Raw genomic sequence first — 23,768 nt, 5'->3', positions numbered from 1 at the left:
CAAAAAAAAAAAAAAAACAAAGAAAAGAAAAAGGAAAAAAATTTTCTATGTCTCTACTGACCATTTTTTCATTTCAATCAATATTTTCCCCAAAGCAGTGTCAAAACAAGGATTTGGGCAACCTTTGGCCCTTTCAAAGGGAACTTGTAAAATCTTCATTGGAAGAGGCTGAATAAGTGGATTTTGGGAAATGCTAGAATTGTTCTCCCTCTTGGTGATAGTGGTGGTTACATAATTCTATGCATTTGTCAAAATTATTGGAACTGGACACCAAGAATGATTTTCATTCTATATAAGTTAAAAAGTATGTTTAAAAAAAGAAAAAGAATCTTTGTTGGAATTCAGAAAACATGGGGTATTTCTGTGACTAAACAAGGAAGTCATTTTCCTAACGGGCCAGGAGAAGTGGGTGGGGTGAAGGTTTCCTTTGCTCTTCCCAGTTTTCCTCAATTGGTTTGGAAAACTGGGCCTACCCCCACTCAATGTGGGCTGCAGCTTGCTCTCCTCTCTGAAGCACATTAACTTCCATCATCTGTTTTACATAAATTTCCAGGCATCTGTTTGCCTGTTGTGAGTTAGGTTACGCCCATTTCAATAATCTTCTTTTTTTATTGTTGTGTAATTTACCAGTTCAAACAGTAACTTCAATTGCTGGGCTATAGGAGGAGGGATATCACCCGAGGAAAGGAAGAAGTAGAAGAAGAAATTAGGGCAACATTTGGTACTGGGTAACATCAGAATTACAGGGCTTTTTAGAACCACTCTGGTTCATTTTAATTTCCTACGCCTTTAGCCTTCAAGGTTGGTTTTTAATAGTCCATTTCTAGCTGCAGTATTTAAGAGCCCCAGCAAAAGCTGGGATGCTTTAGTGGTAAAGTCTCGTGTTTCTCCAAAGCCCTGGGACCGCCGTTCCCCAGTGGGAAACTGATTTGACAGGAAGTCGGCTCATCTTCTCGGCTGACCTCTCTATTCTGGAGAGGAAAGGCAAGGAGCAGAGGCTATCTCCCACTGCGGATGGAAATTCTAAATCCTCAAACGTGATTCTGAGCATCCTGCCTCAAGATTGGGAAAAAGGAAAACGAGAATTTATGCCATGAATTCATCTTACTTTCATGGAATTTTTTTCTTTTAAAGGAGAACTTAGTGCCTTCCTTTCCTTTTCCTTCCTTCTGTCCTTTCTTTCTTTCCTTTTTTATATAAAGAAAGGAATTTATTTCTTACAGTTCTGGAGGCTGACAAGACCAAGATTTCAGGGACACATCTGGTGAGGGCTTTCTTGCTGGTGGAGACTCTGTTGAGTCCTGAGGCTGCTTGAGGCGTCCCACGGCGAGAGGCAGAGTGCACTTACACACTCTAAAAGAGCACGGAGTTTAATTTGCAGCCACAAACTCTTATACAAGCATAAATTAGACAATTTAATACTAGTATTATTCTTTACCTGTCTTTCTTCTGCTTAGTGTAATATTATTTAACTATTGATGATGAAAGAATTAGATACCTCTGTTAGCTTTTCTTTATCACACCAGTAGACGTGGACTTATCTTTCTTCTAGTTTCCTTTCATTTGTTTTGTTTTACTGGTAGCCTGATTCCTATTGGCTAACCAACTCTCAGAGGGGTGTGAGTGTGTGTTTAGGGGCAACAAGTATCTTAGGCTGATTGGATTTTTTTTTTTTTTTAGATGGAGTCTCGCTCCATCACCCAGGCTGGAGTGCAGTAGCACGATTTCAGCTCACTGCAACCTCCGTCTCCTAGGTTCAAGTGATTCTCCTGCCTCAACCTCCTGAGTAGCTGGGAATACAGGAGCCCACCACCATGCCTGGCTAATTTTTTTTTTTTTTTTTGTATTTTTAGTAGAAATGGGGTTTTGTCATGTTGGCCAGGCTAGTCTCGAACCCCTGGCCTCAGGTGATCTGCCCGCCTCAGCCTCCCACAGTGCTGGGATTACAGGCGTGAGCCATCGCACTTGGCCTGCCTGATTGGAATGCTTTTCTTTTCTCTGCAGTTTGTAGACCATCAGGACACAAGCCCTCACTGGCCCTGGGAGGTGGTCTACAGGCATCTGAGCGTGTGACCCTCACTCCTCTAGCCTTGACTCAAATAGCTAGTCTTGGATTAGCTGAACAAGTTTCAGTTCTGCTGACAATGTTGTTTTCTCACTTTTTTCCCCCACAGTGGTGGACCTCTATACCCACATAGTACCTCCACTTAGGCGCACATGAATATCAGCAGAATAAATGACTAGATCGTGACAAGTTCCAGGCCCACAGATACCACAGCATAATGGTTTCCAGTCCTGGTTGCACATTAGAATCATCTAAAATAATCCCATGTTGAAGCCCCACCCATCCAGGGCCTGATTCAATGGGTGTGGGGAGGGACCAGACATTTAATGCTGGTTGAAAGCACCCTGCATGATTTAAAATGCAACTAAGGGCCGGGCACCGTGGCTCAAGCCTGTAATCTCAGCACTTTGGGAGGCTGAGACGGGCGGATCGCGAGGTCAGGAGATCGAGACCATCCTGGCTAACATGAAGCAAGAGAATGGCGTGAACCCGGGAGGCGGAGCTTGCAGTGAGCTGAGATCTGGCCACTGCACTCCAGCCTGGGTGACAGAGCAAGACTCCGTCTCAAAAAATAAAAATAAAAATAAAAAATAAAATAAAATAAAATGCAACTAGGATGAAACTGAGTGCCACAGAGGTGGCATATACCTTTTTTTTTTTTTTGAGACAGAGTCTTGTTCTGTCACCAGGCTGGAGTGCAGTGGTGCAATCTCACCTCACTGCAACCTCCACCTCTCGGGTTCAAATGATTTCCCCTGCCTCAGCCTCCTGAGTAACTGGGACTACAGGTGCACGCCACCATGCCCGGCTAATTTTTTTATTTTAGTAGAGATGGGGTTTCACCATGTTGGCCAGGATGGTCTCGGTCTCCTGACCTTGTGATCCGACCACCTTGGCCTCCCAAAGTGCTGGGATTACAGGCGTGAGCCACCGCGCCCGGCCTATATACCTTTCTTTGTTTTTGTTTGTTTTTTGAGACGCGGTTTTGCTCTTGTTGCCCAGGCTGGAGTGCAATGGCACCATCTCGGCTCACTGCAACCTCCACCTCTCAGGTTCAAGTGATTCTCCTGCCTCAGCCTCCCAAGTAGCTGGGATTACAGGTGGGAGCCGCTACGCCTGGCTAATTTTTGTATTTTTACTAGAGATGAGGTTTCACCATGTTGGCCAGTCTGGTCTCAAACTCCTGACCTCAGGTGATCTAGCTGCCTCGGCCTCCCATAGTGCTGGGATTACAGGCGTGAGCCACCACACCCAGCCTGGCTTAATACCTTTCTTGAAATATCCTTAAACAAATTGAAAGCCTGAAATACTCCAAATCCTCCTGGTTCTCAGAATCATGCACTATGGCCCAGTTTTTTGAGGCCACTGGTGGTCCTGGAAGTTCACTGTGCTTGTCATCCCCAAACCTTAATGGGGTGACAAGCCTGCTTTGCCCTTAGGTTTAATTGAAGAAGTAGGATCTTTCTTGGGTTCCGTCACCCTGTGTTCATGTGGGCACACATATCTGGATAGTATCTCCTAGGCTCGTCCCAAGGAATACTGTTGTGGGCTGTGAGCATTGTGTCTTCCTTAGCTTTGGACTGGAGATGCTGTCTAGCCCCATCGGCCTCACAAACGTCTATTAGTGATATGTGCCAGATTTATGTGCTTTTCAAAAAGCTATCCGTTCCTGCCCACGCGGTAAAGAGGGGAAGAAGAGGTAAGGCAGCGTTGCTGGAGAGGAGGTGCTGTTGCAATGATTGGTCATTTTCCAGGCCCCATAGAAGGCAGTTAACAATGGGAACATGTAAACCAAAGAACCTTATTGTTTCGAAATTGGAGGCCTGTTTGAACAGTTATGATCGGCAGTGATCTGATTAGCACTGAAATACCGATTAGGCTACTAATCTATGAATGAAAGAAAAAAATACAGAAATCTATTTAAAGAGAGGACAGGTGTGTAGCTCTACATGTTCTAAATCATATTAAGAAGAAGCAAAGGTGTGTTAAAGAGAGAGGATCATCATGAATGGAAGGAGGCCCATCAGGAGAGCTGACTACACATCCCAATTCTCTGACCTGCAGCTGGTGACCCATCTCCAAGCGAGTCACCCTCTCTCCTTTAGACTCAGTGTCTTCATTTGAATTGGAGATTACAGTAACTACCACAAAGGCGCTAAAGTAGGTGATAAAGCAGGTGAAAGTTCGCGCTATATAATTATGAGCTCTGACTATCCCTTTGAGAAACTGGCTTTCATAATGAGTGACTCAATTAACCTGCATCATATGCTCACTGTGGGGGCCAGCCTGGGGCTGGACAGGCTGCTGAGGTTGCTGGGATGGGCACGCAGATTCCATGTGAGGGGGTCTCACCCTCGGCCACATCCTTATCCTTTCTTCTCTGTGCCACTGTTGAGATCAGAGAGGTTTCTGAGAGTGAGGGCAGGAAAGCGTGCCTAGAGGAGGGGCGGAGGAAGAGGAAGGTGTGCCCAGTTAGTGAATGGAAAGAACTTGACTCCAGGACTGCGTGGTGGTGGGGTGAGGGTGGCGGAAGAAGAGCAGCCAAAGGGGCAAAGGGGGACTTGCCTGGATGGGTCTGTGCCAGGAGCCGTTCACACACTTCTCAGACCTGCCATGCTTCTCACTTGGTGTGACAAAGGTTCTTTGCTTGACCAAACTTCAGTCTGCCTCCTGAACCTTCTCCCAGGACCTCCTGTGCACTTCCTTGTAAAACCCAGTCTTAGCAAAGGCCCCTGATAAGTCATTTTAGCATGAACTCCTCACCCTTGATATCTTATCAGGTTCCTCAGCCTCCACCAGCCCCCAGGTGATATCTGGTCACTTTGGCCTATCTTCAGAGAGAGTCCCATTAGATCGGTTTAGCCAGAATTTCCCTTATCCCTCATGGCACCTCGTAGTAATTTTCTACCCACTGACTCCACCCTGATCCTTGGTTATAAACCCCGCTTGCCCATGCTGTGTTCTGAGTTGAGGCCAGTCTGTCTCCCCGTCACTGCAAGACTCCATTGCAGTGGGTCTCTATACCTATCACGATGGTCCTGAATAAAGTCTTTGCTACTGTGATTTAACAAGCGTGATTGACTAATTTTTTCTTTTTTTTTTTCTTTTGAGACAGAGTCTCGCCCTGTTGCCCAGGCTGGAGTGCCGTGGCGCAATCTCAGCTCACTGCAACCTCCGCCTCCCAGGCTCAAGAGATTCTCCTGTCTCAGCCTCCCGAGTAGCCAGGATTACAGGCATGTGTGCCACCATGCTCAGCTCATTTTGTATTTTTAGGAGAGATGGGGTTTCACCATGTTGGCCAGGCTGGTCTCGAACTCCTGACCTCAAGTGGACCTCGGCCTCCTAAAGTGCTGGGATTCCAGGCGTGAGCCACCGAGCCCGGCTGAGTAATTTTTTTCTGTAACAGATGGATCCACAGGGGCATGCTGGGAGATGCCAGGGTCTGAGCCCAGCGCCTACTACAGATGTGTCCCAGGAAGCCTTTGGAGAGGGCTCAGGAGGCATTTGCCAAAATGATAAATTCTGTTGTGGATCTCACTTCTCAGCCACTGCTTGTCTGCACCCAGGTATGCTGAGGGGAGCGCAGCCCCAGAGCCTCCACTGGACAAGGGCTTAGAAGTCTCTGTCACAGCAGTAGTTCCCCTGGCTCGGTTACTTTCACAATAATCAAAATAAATTCTGAGACTCCTTGAGTGCTTTCTGACACATGTAGACAAACACCAGACTGTCCTGGGGAGAGGGGCTCTTATATGGTTGAGGGGACCAGCAGGCGGTCGAGCACAGTAAATCTGCCCACAGCTCAGGGAATCTTTATTTATGGTTGATCTCTCATTTCCTTTTTACTAGCTTTATTATGTGGTTTCTTATACACAATTGCCAATTTAGCATTCTGTTCAGCTACTGACAAACCCTTCTTTAGGGCCAGTGAGGAAATTCCAGCTGCAGAGTTCAGGGAAGGTTGTGGACCCCAGGCAGGCTGAAAGCAGAATCCAGCATTCCTGCACTTAGCCTCTTCCAGGAGCCAAACCTCCCTCATTGCCCCACTGTGGGGTAGAACTGAATGAGTGACAAGTCCCCTGCGCAAAAACCTTGCTTCCTTACATCCTTTCCAAGATCCTGTCAACAGAAGATAATTGATAACATTTTTCTAACAGCCTACTAGGTACCAGGCTGGGTACCAAAGCTAACTTTGCAGTTCTTTCAAAAGCCCTGGGAGGCAAACATCATCTTTTTTTTTTTTTTTTTTTTTTTTTAAATTCAGATGAGAAAACTGCAGCATGAACAGATTAAGTGATGTATCCCCCAGGGTCACACACCTTAGTAAATGGAGGTGCTGAGAGTCAAACTTGGTGGCCTGACTTCCAAGCCCATGCTAGGTCAGACTGACACCGAGTATGCCCCTAAACCCCCTTCTCTGCAACGGCCCTGAAGAACCCTGGGGTTTGGTATATTCCTTCAATCGTGGTGATAATGCTTTGATTCTGAATATTAACCTCTTGTAAACTGTCTAGTTGCAGATGGTTTAACACAGAGGAAAAAGAAGTTGGGCTTTATCTGACTTGACCTGCTTTTTGGTCAAATGCAAAATAAGTTGCGAGCCGAGACTCTCTCTAATCCTCAACCACATTAGGCTGATGACACTGCTACATTAATTTAAGTGGTTAATGGGCAAAGTGGGTCAATCCAGCTTTAGCTTAAACCAAGGCTGACTGCAGTGCTGCTGCGCAATCTTCCTTAAGGGAAAAGCACCCTTCTTCAAACTCCCTGTTGGCAGTCCGGAAGAAGGAGTGCCTGCCCTCTAGAGAATTGCCTTTTCTGTCTCCTGTGATAAAGTTTCTGTTGTTTCCCTATCAGTGCTAGACAGGGCAATTGTGGTCTCTGTGGATTAAGATGGCTTGAAGCTTAGAATGCCTTACTGAGAGGTAAATATTTGGTCAAAAATAATGTGGAAATTGTCTTTTTTTTTTCCCCTTTAATTCCTGTGCCTAGGCAGGAATCAATCAGAAATCTCTATTCCATAGTAGATAGCTAATAGATGATATAGCCGCTAACGTGATATCTAGAATAATCGCAGGCACACAATAAATGATCCGACTTGTAAATAATAACTTGCCTGATTGTAGATCTGTGGCCAAAGCTTAGTATCCACTTAGATTACACACCTCCTTTTGATGCATACACGCTAGCACTTATGCACATATGCTGAATTTTGGTTCTATCACATGCCATAAACTGTGTATTGAGCAACTTAATAACGATAATAATAATGACAGTAGTAGTGGCTGATATTTGTCAAGTATATTCCATATGTCAGGTGTGTTCTAATCATATTATAATGATTAATTGTTTAATCCTCATTAAACTTCCATGAATACGTATTGGTAGCTCCATTTTTGTGGACGAGAAAAAGAAGTCCAGAAAAGTTAAATAACTTATTCAAAGTGACATAACTTATAAGTGGTAGAGTCAGGATTTAAACCTAGGCAGTCTGACTTTAGAGCCCAAATTCCTTAACTAATTTAAGGAGCTAATTTAAGCTAAACTGAGTCAGCTTTATGACTTTCATTTAATTTTTTTCCTTTTTTAAAAAAATTATTTGTAATAAATAATTGTGCATACTTTGGGGGTACAAGATGATATTTTGATCTACGTTTACATTCCAGAAAGGTTTAATCAATGGCCAAGAGCAGTGGCTCACACCTTTAATCCTAGCACTTTGGGAGGCCGAGGCAGGTAGATCACAAGGTCAGGAGATCGAGACCATCCTGGCCAACTTGGTGAAACCCCGTCTCTACTAAAAATACAATAATTAGCTGGGCGTGGTTGTGGGCGCCTGTAGTCCCAGCTACTCAGGAGATTGAGGCAGGAGAATTGCTTGAACCTGAGAGACAGAAGTTGCAGTGAGCCGAGACCATGCCACTGCACTCTAGCCTGGGTGACGGAGCGAGATTCCGTCTCAAAAAAAAAAAGAAAGATTCAATCAAGCAAATCAACATATCCATCACCTCACCAACTTATCATTTTTTGTGTGTGGTAAACTTGAAAATCTGTTTTTGTAGAAGTTTTGAAATACACAATACATTATTATTAACTGTGGTCACTGTGCAGTGAAATAGATCACTACAACTTATTTCTCCAGTCTAACTGAAACTTAGAACCCCTTGATCAACATCTTGTCTTTCATCATCTTCCCTTTAATCCCCCAACCAGCCGCTGGTAACCACATTTTTACTCTCTTTCTGTGAGACCAACTTTTTTAGATTCTACATATAAATGAGATAACACAGTATTGTCTTTCTGTGCTGATTTATTTCACTTAACATAATGTCTTACAGTTGCATTCATGTTATTGCAAATGACAGAATTTCCTTCTTTTTAAAGGTTGTATAATATTTCATTGTGCATATATACTACACTTAAAAAATCTATTCTCCGTTGATAGATACTTAAGTGGCTTCCATATCTTGTCAATTTTGAATAATGCTATTATAAAACGAACAGGGAAATGCAGATATTTCTTTGACATACCAATTTCAATTCCTTTGTATATATATATATATATATATCCAGAAATGGGATTGCTGGATCTAAGCTCATTTAATTTGTTTCTTTTTTTTTTTTTTTTTTTTTTTTTTTTTTCTGAGAGGGAGTCTCACTCTGTCACCCAGGCTGGAGTGCAGTGGCGCCATTTCAGTTCACTGCAAGCTCCGCCTCCCAGGTTCACGCCTCCCAGGTTCACGCCTCTGCAAGCTCCGCCTCCCAGGTTCACGCCTCCCAGGTTCACGCCTCCCAGGTTCACGCCGTTCTCCTGCCTTAGCCTGGGACTACAGGCGCCCGCCACCACGCCTGGCTAATTTTTTTGCTTTTTTAGTAGAGATGGGGTTTCATCGTGTGAGGCAAGATGGTCTCTATCTCTTGACCTCGTGATCCGCCCATCTCGGCCTCCCAAAGTGTTGGGATTGCAGGCGTGAGCCGCCGTGCCCAGCCTTTTTTTCTTTTTTTTTGAGACGGAGTTTCGCTCTTGTTGCCCAGGCGGGAGTGCAATAGCACCATCTCGACGCACTGCAACCTCCGCTTCCCTGGTTCCAGCAATTCTCCTGCTCAGCCTCCCAAGTAGCTAGGATTACAGACATGCACCACCACGCCCGGATAATTTATTTTTAGTTTTTAGTAGAAACGGGGTTTTGCCATTTTGTCCAGGCTGGTCTCGGTCTCCTGACCTCAGGTGATCTGCCGGCCTCCCCCTCCCAAAGTGCTGGGATTAATGGCGTAAGCCACTGTGCCCAGCGCGTTTTTGTTGTTGTTGTTGTTGTTGTTTTATAATTTCAACTTTTGTTTTAGATTCAGGGGATACATATGCAGGTATTTGTTAAGTGGGTATATTGCGTGATGCTGATATTTGGGGTACCATTGATCCCGTCACCCAGGCCGTGAGCATAGTACCCCCTCTAAAGTATTTTTGGAGGTTTCTAGAATTGTGTCTTGGGAATTTTCTCGTGGCATGTTTGTATCAGTTTACTTACCTGATGTCACCAAATGTTTTGACTGCTGTGTGCTTTGTTGCTTTGCGGGGTAAAGGCTTTGTCAGCAGTCACTGTGACAAAGCTGGAACAACTGGGCTGGACCCAAGGGATGTTTCCTTCCGGTGTCCACGGCACATTTGCCTGGGTTTGGCAAGTGTGGGAAGGCGGACTAGCGGCAGGACTCATGGACAGTGAAATCTCTGGGAATCCTGGGTGCTATATTTTTAGGAAAGGCACTTACCAGAGGCCAAAGGCTTTTGTATTTTGGCACGAGATGCTTGGGGCAATCTGAAAGCTGCGAAAATAAGGGAAGGTTATACCCACAAGAGGATTTTAGAGAAACAGGTAGCTTGCTCTTTCAACCTTGGTGAAGGGGCCTTCATGTTTCCGGTAGATGGTACCTGCCCTCCACACCAGATGGGATGCTAATGTACCTTTCATCTCTAAAGTTCCACTTGCATTTTTACATGTTTCTACCACTGCTTCCAGAAATAAGAGGGAGCTGGGATTAGAAGTGGTGACCTTAAGACTTGTGGCCAGAGAGGCGTCACCTTCTGACCCCGGTTTGTTTGCTTGCTTTTCTTAGGGACCTGATGCCCAGAACCCTGGACGGGCAGATCACCATGGAGAAGACGCCCAGTTACTTCGTCACGCGGGAGGCGCCCGCGCGCATCTCGGCCATGTCCAAGGACACCAAGCTCATCGTGGTGGTGCGGGACCCGGTGACCAGGGCCATCTCGGACTACACACAGACGCTGTCCAAGCGGCCCGACATCCCCACCTTCGAGAGCTTGACGTTCAAAAACAGGACGACGGGCCTCATCGACACGTCGTGGAGCGCCATCCAGATCGGCATCTACGCCAAGCACCTGGAGCATTGGCTGCGCCACTTCCCCATCCGCCAGATGCTCTTCGTGAGCGGCGAGCGGCTCATCAGCGACCCGGCCGGCGAGCTGGGCCGCGTACAGGACTTCCTGGGCCTCAAGCGGATCATCACGGACAAGCACTTCTACTTCAACAAGACCAAGGGCTTCCCCTGCCTGAAGAAGGCGGAGGGCAGCAGCCGGCCCCACTGCCTGGGCAAGACCAAGGGCAGGACCCACCCTGAGATCGACCGCGAGGTGGTGCGCAGGCTGCGCGAGTTCTACCGGCCTTTCAACCTCAAGTTCTACCAGATGACCGGGCACGACTTTGGCTGGGATTGAACAGACCAGGGCTGTGTACCTTACCCACGTGGCTTATCTATTGACAGAGATTATATGTATGTAAAATGTACAGAAATCTATTTTATAATAATTTATTGTTAATTCATAAGCAATTAATTCACTAAGCTGCCTAGCCACACTCTTGAGAGAGTTAGCTTCATAATCTGTTAACATTCCAAAGTGTTTAACTCTAAAATTTTGTTCTCTTCCTCACAATTGATGGTGCTTCCATTTCTTTCTTCTCCCCTACCTGTTATATTTAAAACAAAGAAAAGCACAACTTGAGATTTTTGTTGTTACGGGTATTCAGCCTTCAGTCACCGTCTGAGTTCTCCAGTTGCTGCCTCCTTGTCTTGTCTTGGGTCTCCCATTCCAGCTTCCCTGTCTCTTCTTGCCTATGTACCTCCTAGGAACGCTGAGCTGCCTCAACAGGGCTGTATTCTGAAGGGCAGACCTCATGTCACAGCCTCCTTGCAGATGTAGGTCCAGTGATGTAGCCCGAAAGCCACAGGGCTAGGGTTCTGTCCCCACCTCCATTCAGTACATGGAGGAATCTCTCACTCCCTTTACAAGGACATCCACATCCTTTTTTATTTTATTTTATTTTTTTTTTTTTGGAGATGGAGTCTTATTCTTGTTGCCCAGGCTGGAGTGCAATGGCTCAATGTGGCCTAACCACAACTTCCGCCTCCTGGTTCAAGCAATTCTCCTGTCTCAACCTCCCAAATAGTTGGGATTACAGGCATGCACCACCACGCCCGGCTAATTTTGTATTTTTAGTAGAGACAGGGTTTCTCCATGTTGGTCAGGCTGATCTCGAACTCCCGACCTCAGGTGATCCGCCTGCCTTGGCCTCCCAAAGTGCTGGGATTACAGGCGTGAGCCACTGCGCCCGCTATCCACATCCTTTTAGAGTCAGATTGCTAGGGTCCATTGACTTCAGCTTTTGATTTTTAAAGGATGGCCCTGTATCCTCCTCTGCCCCATTCCCTGGTTCATTAACCAGTGTGAAGTGTATGCAGATTGTTGCCCCTTCTTTCCAAGGTCACATGTGTGAGATGCTTGGGTGCTGCTTTAGAAATCAAGATGATCTCCTTTAATTTGCATGAAACTACACCATGCCGCATTCCCCAGGCAGACGGTTCTGCTTTGACACACCAAAGAATCCCGTAGGCTAGCAGAGCCGCCGGCACAAACCAAGGGCGCTGGGTGTCGAGACTCAGAGGGGTCAGCTGTGTCCCTCGGCATCAGTGTCTACCAAGGTGCTGCTAGGTACAGAGCCAGCCAGTGTTGGGCAGCAGGCTCACAGCCTCAATAGGCAGAAAGGACAAAGGCCTCAAAAGGACAGGCAGCCTGGCCGAGGAAGGGAGTCTGACACCTCAGCTTGATGTGTCTTTGGAATTCCTAGCTCATCTCAGAGTGATCTCTCAGAGTGATAATATGGGTGGTAGCCAGTGGCCAAACAGCAACAACGAAGAGTGGCCCTTGTAAAAAAAAAAAAAAAAAAAAAAAAAAAAAAAAAAAGGTTGGGAAAGCTGGCCCCATGTTGCCTGTAAACCCTTGAGCCTGATGCTCATACAGCTGTCCCTTGTTTTAGCCAGGTCTTGACAGAAGGGTTAGCAGCACTGTCACTGATGTGCAGAATGCTCTCCCCATGCTTCTCTGTTGGTTTATAACAGTTGGGTAACCAGATAGCAATATAGTGGCAATTGAGTAGCCATATAGTAATACAGGGGCAGTTGGTTAAACATATAGCAATATCACATAATGACATGTTTAATTTAACCTCAGTTTTTTAAACCTTTTAAACCAGAATGCCTCTACCGTAAAAGGATTGTGATTTCAGTTATACTTCCATCAAGGAATATGTGGGAAGATAGACATATTGTCAAAATGGTTGGGATGGGATAGTTACAAAGGACACTTCTGTATGTTGTATGGGATCACTTGCCTGATAGTGTAAGAAACATTGTATGAAAAGAGGAAAAGATAATTCATTTTTGGAAATTGATCAGAGATGTCACTGGTCTTTAAGTGATGTCTTGAAAATCCGGTTTGTATTTGCCCAAAAGTTTTAGCCTACATCTAACTAGCTTACACTTAGCAGCCAAACCATCATTGTGTAGGTTCTGTTTTGGAGGAAGCTCATGGGGGATCTGCGCATGTCAGGTTTCTCCCTGTTCTCCAATGCTATATCCATTTCTTAGCTTTTCCACTGTCTCCAGAAAGTAATGTGGGACCTGCACTTAGGGAAATACCCGAATCATAGTGTGGTTCTGCCTTCTTGATGAGTGGGTGTGAAAAACACCTGCAAAAGGGTGCTAATTGGTCATGCATTTTTTCATTTATTTGAAATCAAACTGAGAACACCTCTTTTCAGTTTACAGCATAACTTGGCTTGAAGTAAAAGGCAGTATCCAAGTCTTTTACCTGGTCTTGCCCTGTCTAATTTCTGACCACTCGGATGGTCTAATGTGGCTGTCGATGTGGAACTACGGAAGAGTTGAGAGAAGAGTATGCAACAAAGCCATAGGAAAACACGCAGGAGCTTTTCCCTCCCCTTCAGGGCCCCGCCCTCTTTCCAAGCTGGACGATGTTTTATTACATTCTTTATTCCCTGCCTTAAAACTGAAACAGGAAATTTTCTGGTAGAAGGAGGGTCATTTAGTCAAGAACACTGAAGTGAGTCAAAATTCTATTCTGGGTCAAATCCTTGAATTCCAACAGATGTCCATAATTAGTACGGATGGAATACAGCAAGTTTTTCTATGTAAGACAAATCAAGCATCATGTACATCTCCTCATAAGGGTCTGATGGCTTAAAGTTCCTGACAGATCTGGTGGCAGCATCTGCCGGAGCTTGCACCCCGTCATCTGACGGTCATCTTCCTACTGCGGAAGTTAGGTAACGTAAGCCTTAGATTTCTCCCTGTTCTAGCAATCTGCAAGACCACCAAGCTTAACTTTTTAGCTACCAGAAGACAAAACACCCTTTTCTGTTTCGGCAATTTGTCCTGGCATGTGTTTTGGGCTTCCTCCAATTTACAGGAAAAGCTCTGATATTCATTGGAATACTTTGGTTTTTTTTCCTCAGTTTTGTTTCTTTTCTCATTTAAAAACAAACAAAAAGTTCAACCAAAAAAAAATTGGGAGGTTTTTCTTGTTTCTATCTAGTTCATGCTTTCTTTGCGGTGTTTGAACAGTAGTCTGTTAACTTAGTAGGTGGTACCTGGAAAGGTATTTTAAGTGTAGTGACTGTTTAATAAATAGTTAATTGGATGACGGAGGAGGAGAAATTGTTTTCTTCCCAGGATTCTCTTTGGGGGTCATTTTGAGTGACAGATACATTTTAGACATTTGGAGAAACAGTTTCAGATCCTGCCAGGATATTTTTGTAAAAAAGGATAATGGAAGGTTCCAGTATACTAGAAACAGTACATATCTAAGACGCTGACACAGAAGCTAATGTGACTTTTCTTTTCAGCTTGTCAAGAGGATGGCCAATAAAACTTAAAAGGTGTGGTTAGATGGTTTTTCACTTTTGTGACATTAATTTATCACTGAGTCTCATTCAACCCAGTAATCTAAAATACTGTGCAAATTCTAGCAGTATGTCTTTGATAACTTGGATGTTAGGATAGCCAATATGTACAAAAAATTAAATCAAGTATTTTGTCCTATGTATGACACAAATTAATTTTACACAGAGAAAGATGTTTCTAGGCAAATGAAATTCTGGTAATTCATACTATTTCTTTGTATGAACAAATAAAATATATTTTGCCAACATGTGGGTACCTTTATGTCTTCTTAAGTATTTCAGAAAGACAAGGTAGCAATGTTTTATTTAATAATCCCACGTGCGCGCATGCGCACTTACACACACACACACACACACACACACACACACACAGTCATTCTGAGGGCTGGCTGATCTTTCAGATTTTAAAGGGTGCAATCCAATATACAACTAATCCACAAGCATTTAGGGTGGATTTTTTTTTTTTTTTATAAATGACTCTGAAGACAAGATAGGTGAGAGGGGCTCATGTGCCCCGGTGGAGCTTCCCTGCAGCCCCCAGGAAGTGCTGTCCATGACACAGGATTCCAAGAATACTGAAGCCACTGCCTGCCCTAGTCTTTCAGTGCCACAGGTTCGTGTGCATGGGCAGCCACATGTCACACGACAGGTGCAATGTGAGCACAGCTCCTATGGCTGGGTGGATTTTGATAATAGGTGCCTTCTCTTCTCACTTTTACAGAGCGTTCTTCTGTTAGGTGGAGATCCTTATCTGCAAGACAGAGACAGAAAGGACTCAGATGAGGCAGCATTTCTGTGTCTTTTTTTTTTTTTTTTTTTTTTTTTTTTTTTTTTTTTTTTTTGAGACGGAGTCTCACTCTGTAGCCCAGGCTGGAGTGCAGTGGCGCGATCCTGGCTCACTGCAAGTTCCGCCGCCTCCCGGGTTCAAGCCATTCTCCTGCCTCAGCCTCCCTAGAAGCTGGGACTACAGGCGCCCGCCACCACACCCGGCTAATTTTTTTGTATTTTTATAGAGACGGGGTTTCACCGTGTTCGCCAGGACGGTCTTGATCTCCTGACCTCGTGATCCGCCCGCCTCGGCCTCCCAAAGTGCTGGGATTACAGGCTTGAGCCACCGCGCCAGGCAGCATTTCTGTGTCTTTAATCCGTCTCAAACTACCTTCTGCTTACTTTTGACCTGGCACACCATCTGTACAATTAGTATTTGCTACTTTAACCATTTGATTCACACTCTGATTTTACTTAACTTTAAAAGGAAACATATTTTAAGGAAAAAACCATGATGTCTTGCCATCAAGAGATCATCATTTTTAAAAGGCACAATGACAGCAAAGCAATGCTGTTCATTTCTAGCCAGAGAGTATCACTGAAGCCACACTAGCCTTACCTTAGGCTCACTCGCTGCTCCTGGCAAAGATTCTACAGTTCAAGACTGGCACATAAGTGAGATTTGCATCTTGCCATGAAGAATAAATGGGACTTGGTGAAGGAATGACTTACTCAATGTTATTCGTGGTTAGGTCTCTAAAATATGGGTGCCCACCTCCCAACCCCAAATCATCTCTGGCAGTTCTCTTGGTTTTCTGACATTTTTGGAAACACTGTGCCTCCCACTAAGAAAATACCTCGGAGAGGCACGGAGTTGAAAATTAGTCTAGCGTTTTGGGAAAGCAGTGGAAAGAAAACCCTGGCTTAACTAGAACAGGGTGTAAGTGCGTCAGTCAGAAAACGAGCCTTACTTAAGATTTGGTTTTCAAAAGCTAGCATTCTGTGGAGACTAGTTTCTTCAAAGCTAGAAATTGGCCACTCAGTGACATAGGTGTGTGAAATAGAAGTGTTGACTTGACTTTGCACCCCATCTCATCAATTTTATGCTTTTTCTACAGAAAGACAACAAAATGGACCTAAAATCTAGTTTTTATTTATTTATTTTTTTTGAGATGGAATTTTGCTCTTGTTAAAAGGCACAATGAAAGCAAATCAATGCTGTTAATTTCTAGTTGTGTTGTATTAACATTGCTGTTAATTTCTAGTTCTTATTGCCCAGGCTGGAGTGCAATGGCACGATTTCGTTCACTGCAACCTCTGCCTCCCAGGGTCAAGCGATTCTCCTGCCTCAACCTCCCAAGTAGCTGGGATTACAGGCATGCGCCACCATGCCTGGCTAATTTTTTGTATTTTTAGTAGAGATGGGGCTTCTCCGGGTTGGTCAGGCTGGTCTTGAACTCGTGACCTCAAGTGATCCACCCACCTCAGCCTCCCAAAGTGCTGGGACTACAGGTGTGAGCCACTGTGCCCGGCACAAAATCTGCTTATTAACCTGATGGCACAGTTTAGAGCAGTGGTCATCGAGCTTGGGCAAATATTCAAATGACCTGAAGAAACTTCAAGAGATTCCAAAGCCTGGTTGGACACGGTGGCTCACGCAAGTAATACCAGCTCTTTGGGAGGCAAGGTGGGTGGATGGCTTGAGCCCAGGAGCTTAAGACCCACCTGGGCAACATGACAAAACCCTATCTCTACAAAAAATACAAAAACGAGCCGGGTGTGGTGGCACACTTGTGGTCCCAGCTACCTAAGAGGATGAGGCACCCACTTGAGCCCTGGAAGTCAAGGCTGCAGAGAACTGTGATCGTGCCACTGATCTCCAGCCTGGGTGATAGAGGGAGACCCTGTCTCAAAAAAGAAAAAAAAAAATTCTGAAGCCTGAACACAATTCAGACCAATTACATTTAGAAACACTAGGGGCAGAGGCCTTAACATGGGTATATTTAAGAAGCTCCCCAAGAGATTCTAATGTATATACAAGGTTAAAAGCCATTAGTCTGGAGTGGTTCTCAAAGTGTGGTCCCTGAACCACAGAGCATCACATAGAAGCTTGGGAGACATGCAAATTCCTGCCCGCCTCAGACCTACTGAATTAGAAACACAGGGTTTAACAAGCACTCTAGGTAATTCTGACTCGCACCTAGTTAGAGCATAGACTTCCTATCTTTTTTAAATTAGACGGTTTGGACTGTTGATGAAAGCTGTTTTCCTCTGTACCATGCATTTCACCAGTAAGGTCAGTTATGAAGCTGTCTTTCCAGTTAACTCTAGATCTCCCTTAAGGAAACTCCTGCATAGTTGCTGTTGCGGCATTTCAAATAGTTCCAAGACTGCTGGGCCCTCTTTTATCAGTCAGCTCCCAACTGTCATCCATAATATATTTCTGGAACCTCCTGAAAATGAAACGATAGACTTGTATATCATAAGGCATTTATTTTAAGAGAGCTAAAAAATCTTTTACATCCCTAATTTCCCCTCACCTAGATTCAATGTCCCACAATGTATTCCCAATGTTTTGGACATGATCAACCATTATTTCTCCTTATCCTTCACAACGGAACCCACAGTTGACTACCTAAAGCACACTGGCTGGTCATTCACGGTCAAAGATGTAGCCTGGCCATGTGGCCATCATGTTCTCAATTATAACAAGCTCATGGCCGGGCGCAGTGGCTCAAGCCTGTAATCCCAGCACTTTGGGGGGCCGAGAGGGGCGGATCACTGGGTCAGGAAATCGAGACCATCCTGGCTAACATGGTGAAACCCCGTCTCTACTAAAAAAATACAAAAAACTAGCCGGGCGAGGTGGCGGGCGCCTATGGCCCCAGCTACTCCGGAGGCTGAGGCAGGAGAATGACATGAACCCGGGAGGCGGAGCTTGCAGTGAGCTGAGATCCCGCCTCTGCACTTCAGCCTGGGCGACAGAGCCAGACTCCGTCTCAAAAAACAAACAAACAAACAAACAAACAAAAAAACAAAAAAACAAGCTCATATAAACCTACAGTTGCTATCATTAGCATCTAGTTTCGTTTTTCTATTCTTACTTACTATTATGTGCTAAAGATGATTAAGTAATCCTCTTATTGCACAAAGTCAGTTGTAATTACGTATCTGTGGTCTCACAGACAGCCTTCCCCATTTGAGAGTTTGGGAACTTTTGCTTCCATGCAACAGACTTTTTTTAATGAACTAAAAGTGGCTCAAGGACCTCAGTATACCATGTCTCCTGAGAAAGGTGCATATACGGAATTGAAATTCCGCCCGCTGGACTTGACCTTATACCTACAAGAAGGTGTTAGAGGCTCCTTTACATCTTCTCTGTTGATCCCCAGCACCTCCTGCTCTGGTGGCTCCTTGGATATGTAGAAGCTATTTATAATACCTCACTTGTTAAGAAACCCTGACCTCAAAACATTCAGGCCTTGCATGCTTTCTGTTTCTATATATTCGAAAAGAGAAGAGAGGGGCAGGAAGCCTCCTTTGGAAGCAGTAAACAACAGGAAGCCTCCAGAGCTCCTAAGGAAGGGAGGCATCTTAGGAGAGGGATGTCCAGAGTAGTGTACTTTGGATATGATATTCTCTGTGAATTGGAACACGAAGAAGCTGAAGTCAAAGGTCAATTCATTCATCCAGGGTTATTTACCAAGTGTCTACTGCTGGTAGGGACTCAACCCTAAACAAGAAATACTTCCTGCTTCAAGGAATTTGCATTCCATGGGGGAGTTGAAGGACAAGGGAAGATGCAACCACAATGCAGTGTGACAAGGGCCCTGATGAGTTGAGGTGTTGTGGGGTGAGAAGTGGGGGGTGGGGGCTCATGGTAGAGGGAGGGTCAAGGCTATAAATCTGGTAAGATGTAGCCATGTGATGGGATGGGGAGGTAGAGGGACATTATCCCATGCAAAGATCTAGATGTGAAAAAAATACTGCCTGTAGGAAATTGCAGGCCATTCAGCAGGAAAGCAGCCTGGAGAGGATGGTGGGAGAAGTGAAGACGGCTCTGGAGGGAATAAACAAGATTGTGGCTGGGTGCGGTGGCTCTCGCCTGTAATGCCAGCACTTTGGGAGACTGAGGCAGGCGGATCACAAGGTCAGGAGATTGAGACCAACCTGGCCAACATGGTGAGACCCCGTCTCTACTAAAAATACAAAAATTACCTGGATGTGATGGTGGGCGCCTGTAATCCTAGCTACTCGGGAGGCTGAGGCAGGAGAATCGTTTGAACCAGGGAGTTGGAAGTTGCAGTGAGCCGAGACCGTACCACTGCACTCCAGCCTGGCGACAGAGCGAGACTCCATCTCAAAAAACACAAAAACAAACAAACAAAACCCAGAAAATTGTATTGCAGGCAAATTAAGAGCAATCCAGCTGCTTTTGAGCTCCCAACTCCTTTCTCCAGTTGCCCACCTGACATCTCTATTTGGATGTCTCCATAAGCATCTGAAAGATAAACATTCCTAAATCTCCACTAATCTCTCCTTCTGGGAGTGCTCAAGCTAGAAAACTTGGAGTCATTTTTGACATCTTTTTCTCCCACATTCCTTACATCCAATCCATCACTAAGTGCTGTCAAGACAACTTCCAGAAAATTTCCCAAATCCATCCACTTCTTTGTATCTCCCCTGACACTATCACCCTGTATAAGCTATAGTCCTATATGCTGAGTCACTGTGGCAGCCTTTCCCTGGCTTCCATGATGTCCTCCTCCTACTTCCTCCAACCAAGTTTGCTCACAATAAGGGAGGAGACCACCCCTCATATCACCTTATGCCCTCATATCATCTTATGCCCAATTTCTGCCTCCAATGAAAGAAGAAGTAAAAACTAAAAGGCAGAAATGAAATCCACAGGCAGGCCGGGCGCGGTGGCTCAAGCCTGTAATCCCAGCACTTTGGGAGGCCGAGGCGGGTGGATCACGAGGTCAGGAGATCGAGACCATCCTGGCTAACATGGTGAAACCCCGTCTCTACTAAAAATACAAAAAACTAGCCGGGCGTGGTGGCGGGCGCCTGTAGTCCCAGCTACTCGGAGGCTGAGGCAGGAGAATGGCGTGAACCCGGGAGGCAGAGCTTTCAGTGAGCTGAGATCCGGCCACTGCACTACAGCCTGGGTGACACAGCGAGAATCTGTCTCAAAAAAAAAAAAAAAAAAAAAAAAAAGAAAAATCCGGCACTGCACCCTGGGCCTGGTAGTTGAAGATCGACCCCTGACCTAATCGGTTCTGTTATCTATAGATTACAGACATTGTATAGAAATGCACTGTGAAAATCCCTATCCTGTTTTGTTCCGATCTAATTACCGGTGCATGCAGCTCCCAGTCACATACCCCATGCTTGCTCAATCAATCACCACCCTCTCACACGCACCCCCTTAGAGTTGTGAGTCCTTAAAAGGGACAGGAATTGCTCACTCGGGGAGCTCTGCTCTTGAGACAGGAGTCTTGCCAATGACCCTGGCCGAATAAACTCCTTCCTTCTTTAACTTGGTGTCTGAGGAACTTTGTCTGCCGCTCGTCCTGCTACAACAACAGCTGGAGGGATCTTTTAAAACTCAAATTGGACTGTGTACTCCTCCTGCTATCAGCCCTTAAATAGCCTCCCATTACGTTTCAGATAAATGTCAACTCCTTAATGTGTCTGGGAAGGCTTGACTCAGGCTCATTATTGTATACTTATGCCTCCTTGGTCCCCCTGCTCCAGCCACATCATTTCCTTCAGCTCCTAGAAGGATCCACATTCCCATTGCTGGATGCATTTCTTCCAACGCCTTGCCTGGTTAACTTATACTCTACTTCCCCAACCCTGCCCATGACTTTCTCAGTGAGGACTTCTTTAACTCCCTATGGTAGACTACTACCCCAGTGAACCCTGTCTCCTGGCATTCACACCCTTGGGTAACCCTTTCCAACACTGATCTAGCCCTGGGCTTGTGACAGAAGACAACAGAAACACTCTTGAGCCCATTCCTGGACAAGCTGTTAATTGGCCTGCCCACTTCTGCTTCCTCTCTTCCGATGCTCCCTTTTGGAAGCTTGTTTCTATGCTTTGAGAAGCCCAAACCACAGAGAGACCACGTATAGGCATTTTGGTCAATAGCCTCAGTTGAGCTCCCACCTGGCAGCCAGCATCAACTAAGAAGGGAAGAGACCACCCCTCATATCATCTTATGCCCAATTTCTGCCTCCAAAGAAAGAAGAAATAAAAACTAAAAGGCAGAAATGAAATCCACAGGCAGACAGCCCAGCACCGCACCCTGGGCCTGGTAGTTAAAGATCAACCCCTGACCTAATCGGTTATGTTATCTATAGATTACAGACATTGTATAGAAATGCACTGTGAAAATCCCTATCATGTTTTGTTCTGATCTAATTACCAGTGCATGGAGCCCCCAGTCAGGTACCCCATGCTTGCTCAATCAATCAAGACCCTCTCACATGCACCCCCTTAGAGTTGTGAGTCCTTAAAAGAGACAGGAATTGCTCACCCGGGGAGCTTGGCTTTTGAGACAGGAGACTTGCCGATGCCCCCAGCCGAATAAATACCTTCCTTCTTTAACTCAGTGTCTGAGGAGTTTTGTCTGCGGCTCCTCCTGCTACACTGCCACCACATTAATCATCCCTCTTGGGTGTCCTAGCCCTGTTGAGCCCCCAATTGACTGCAGGTCTATCATATGGAACAAAAGAACCACCCAGCTGAGCCCAGGCAACCAACAAAATCAAGAGACATCATAACTGATTTTTGTTTTAAGCCACTAAGTTTTGGGGTGATTTAAAATTCAAATAATAGATAATTGGAACAATCCCCAGTCAAATAAACTTCTGCTCTTTTTTTTTTTTTTTTTTTTTTTTAGCTCAGAAAATCCAATCCCCTTTCTTCAGAGCAATTGTCACATTTGTAGTTATGTATGTATTTGTGAGTTTGCTTATTGTCTTTCTTCGGCACTAGTCTGCAATTTCCATGACAGAAGAGATCATGACTTCTAATTTGCCAGCAAGGTATTTTCGATAGCACCTAAGAGTTGCTTAATTATCTGTTGCATGAAAGAATAAGGCATTTAGATTATATCCTGAGGGGGAAAGGATAAGAGTTTTAAACAGATGAGTGACAAGATAGTTTTACATGGAAGGAAAAAAAGGGATATTTGGAAAGCTAGCTTTTAATGAGGGCACAATGCGTCTAAGAGAGCTTTTCTCATGGTTTAGAAACAGTAAGATCGTGGGGGTCTGAAAAGAGAAGACTTTGGGCATAGTTTGGGTGAGAGAGGATAAGACAGAGAGAGGTTAAAAGTGTACTAGAAATAATGTGAACTGTGACTTCCTTGGGCAGAAAAAAAGTAAATTAAGGGATTCTCATTTTCTGGAGATGAACTCTGGAGATAGGCATTTAGGGAGGCAGCTTCTGGTAGCCCCAGGCATTCCTTGGCTTTTGGCAGCAAAACTCCAGCCTCTGCCTCTGTGGTCACATGGCTGCCTTCCCTCTGTGTCTGTGTCTTTACAAGGCATTCTCCTCCCAGGGGCCGTGTCCAAATCCCCCTCTTCTTATAAGGACACCAGTCGTATTGGGCACCTAATGACCTCATTTTAACTTGATTACCTCTGCAAAGATCCTATTTCCAAATAAGCTCACATGAAGGGGTGGCCTGCCCCTCCACAGCTGTGGGCGTTTCTCGTTAGGTGGAACGAGAGACTTGAGAAAAGAAATGAGACACAAAGTATAGAGAAAGAAAAAGTGGGCCCAGGGGACCAGCGCTCAGCATACAGAGGACCCAGCCGGCACCGGTCTCTGAGTTCCCTCAGTATTTATTGATCATTATCTTTACCATCTTAGAAAAAGGGAAGTGGCAGGGTAATAAGATCATCCTAGGGAGAAGGTCAGCAGTAAAACGTGAATAAAGATCTCTGGGACATGAATAAGTTTAAGGAAAAGTGCTGTGCCTTGATATGCATATGCAAACATCTTCATAAACCTTTTTAGTGCATAAAGAGCTGTATTGTGCTAGCAAGTCCCACCTTTCACCCTAAGGCCGTTTTCTCCTTTCTCAGTAAACAGAACATACAATCGGGTTTTACACCGAGATGTTCCATTGCCCAGGGACGGGCAGGAGACAGATGCTTTTCTCTATCTCAACTGCCAAGAGGCCTTCTTTCCTCTTATACTAGTCCTCCTCAGCACAGACCCTTCACGCGTGTCAGGCTGGGGGACAATCAGGTCTTTCCCTTCCCACGAGGCCATATTTCAGACTATCACATGGGGAGAAACCTTGGACAATACCTAGCTTTCCTAGGCAGAGGCCCCTGCGACCTTTGGCAGTGTATGTGTCCCTGGGTACTTGAGATTAAGAGAATGGTGATGACTTTTCACAAGCATACTGCCTTCAGGCACTTGTTTAACAAAGCACACCCTGAACAGCCCAAAATCCATTAAACCTTGAGTCACCACAGCACATGTCTCTTGCAAGGACAAGATTGGGGGTAGGGTCACAGATTAACAGCATCTCAAATACAGAACAAAATGGAGTCTCTTATGTCTACTTCTTTCTATATAGACAAGATAACAGTCTGATCTTTCTTTTCCCCACACTCACATCCACAGGTACTAGGGGTTAG

The 23,768-nt window shown here is 45.1% G+C and overlaps 1 protein-coding gene across 1 annotated transcript in view; it reads left to right on the top strand.

Annotated features, from left to right (window-relative positions):
• HS3ST3B1 (heparan sulfate-glucosamine 3-sulfotransferase 3B1) overlaps window positions 1-14,580 on the top strand; it is a 49,397-nt gene extending 34,817 nt beyond the window's left edge. The window contains exon 2 of the mRNA XM_050762331.1: window positions 10,175-14,580. Within this exon, the coding sequence (XP_050618288.1) occupies window positions 10,175-10,793 (619 nt within the window). The 3' untranslated portion in view covers window positions 10,794-14,580. The remainder of the gene's footprint in view (window positions 1-10,174) is intronic.
• The last annotated feature ends 9,188 nt before the right edge of the window (window positions 14,581-23,768 follow it).

Source organism: Macaca thibetana, chromosome 16 (assembly GCF_024542745.1).
Source record: "Macaca thibetana thibetana isolate TM-01 chromosome 16, ASM2454274v1, whole genome shotgun sequence".
In the NCBI taxonomy this organism is placed as follows: Eukaryota; Metazoa; Chordata; class Mammalia; order Primates; family Cercopithecidae; genus Macaca; species Macaca thibetana.
This window is presented reverse-complemented; position numbering and strand designations above follow the sequence as displayed.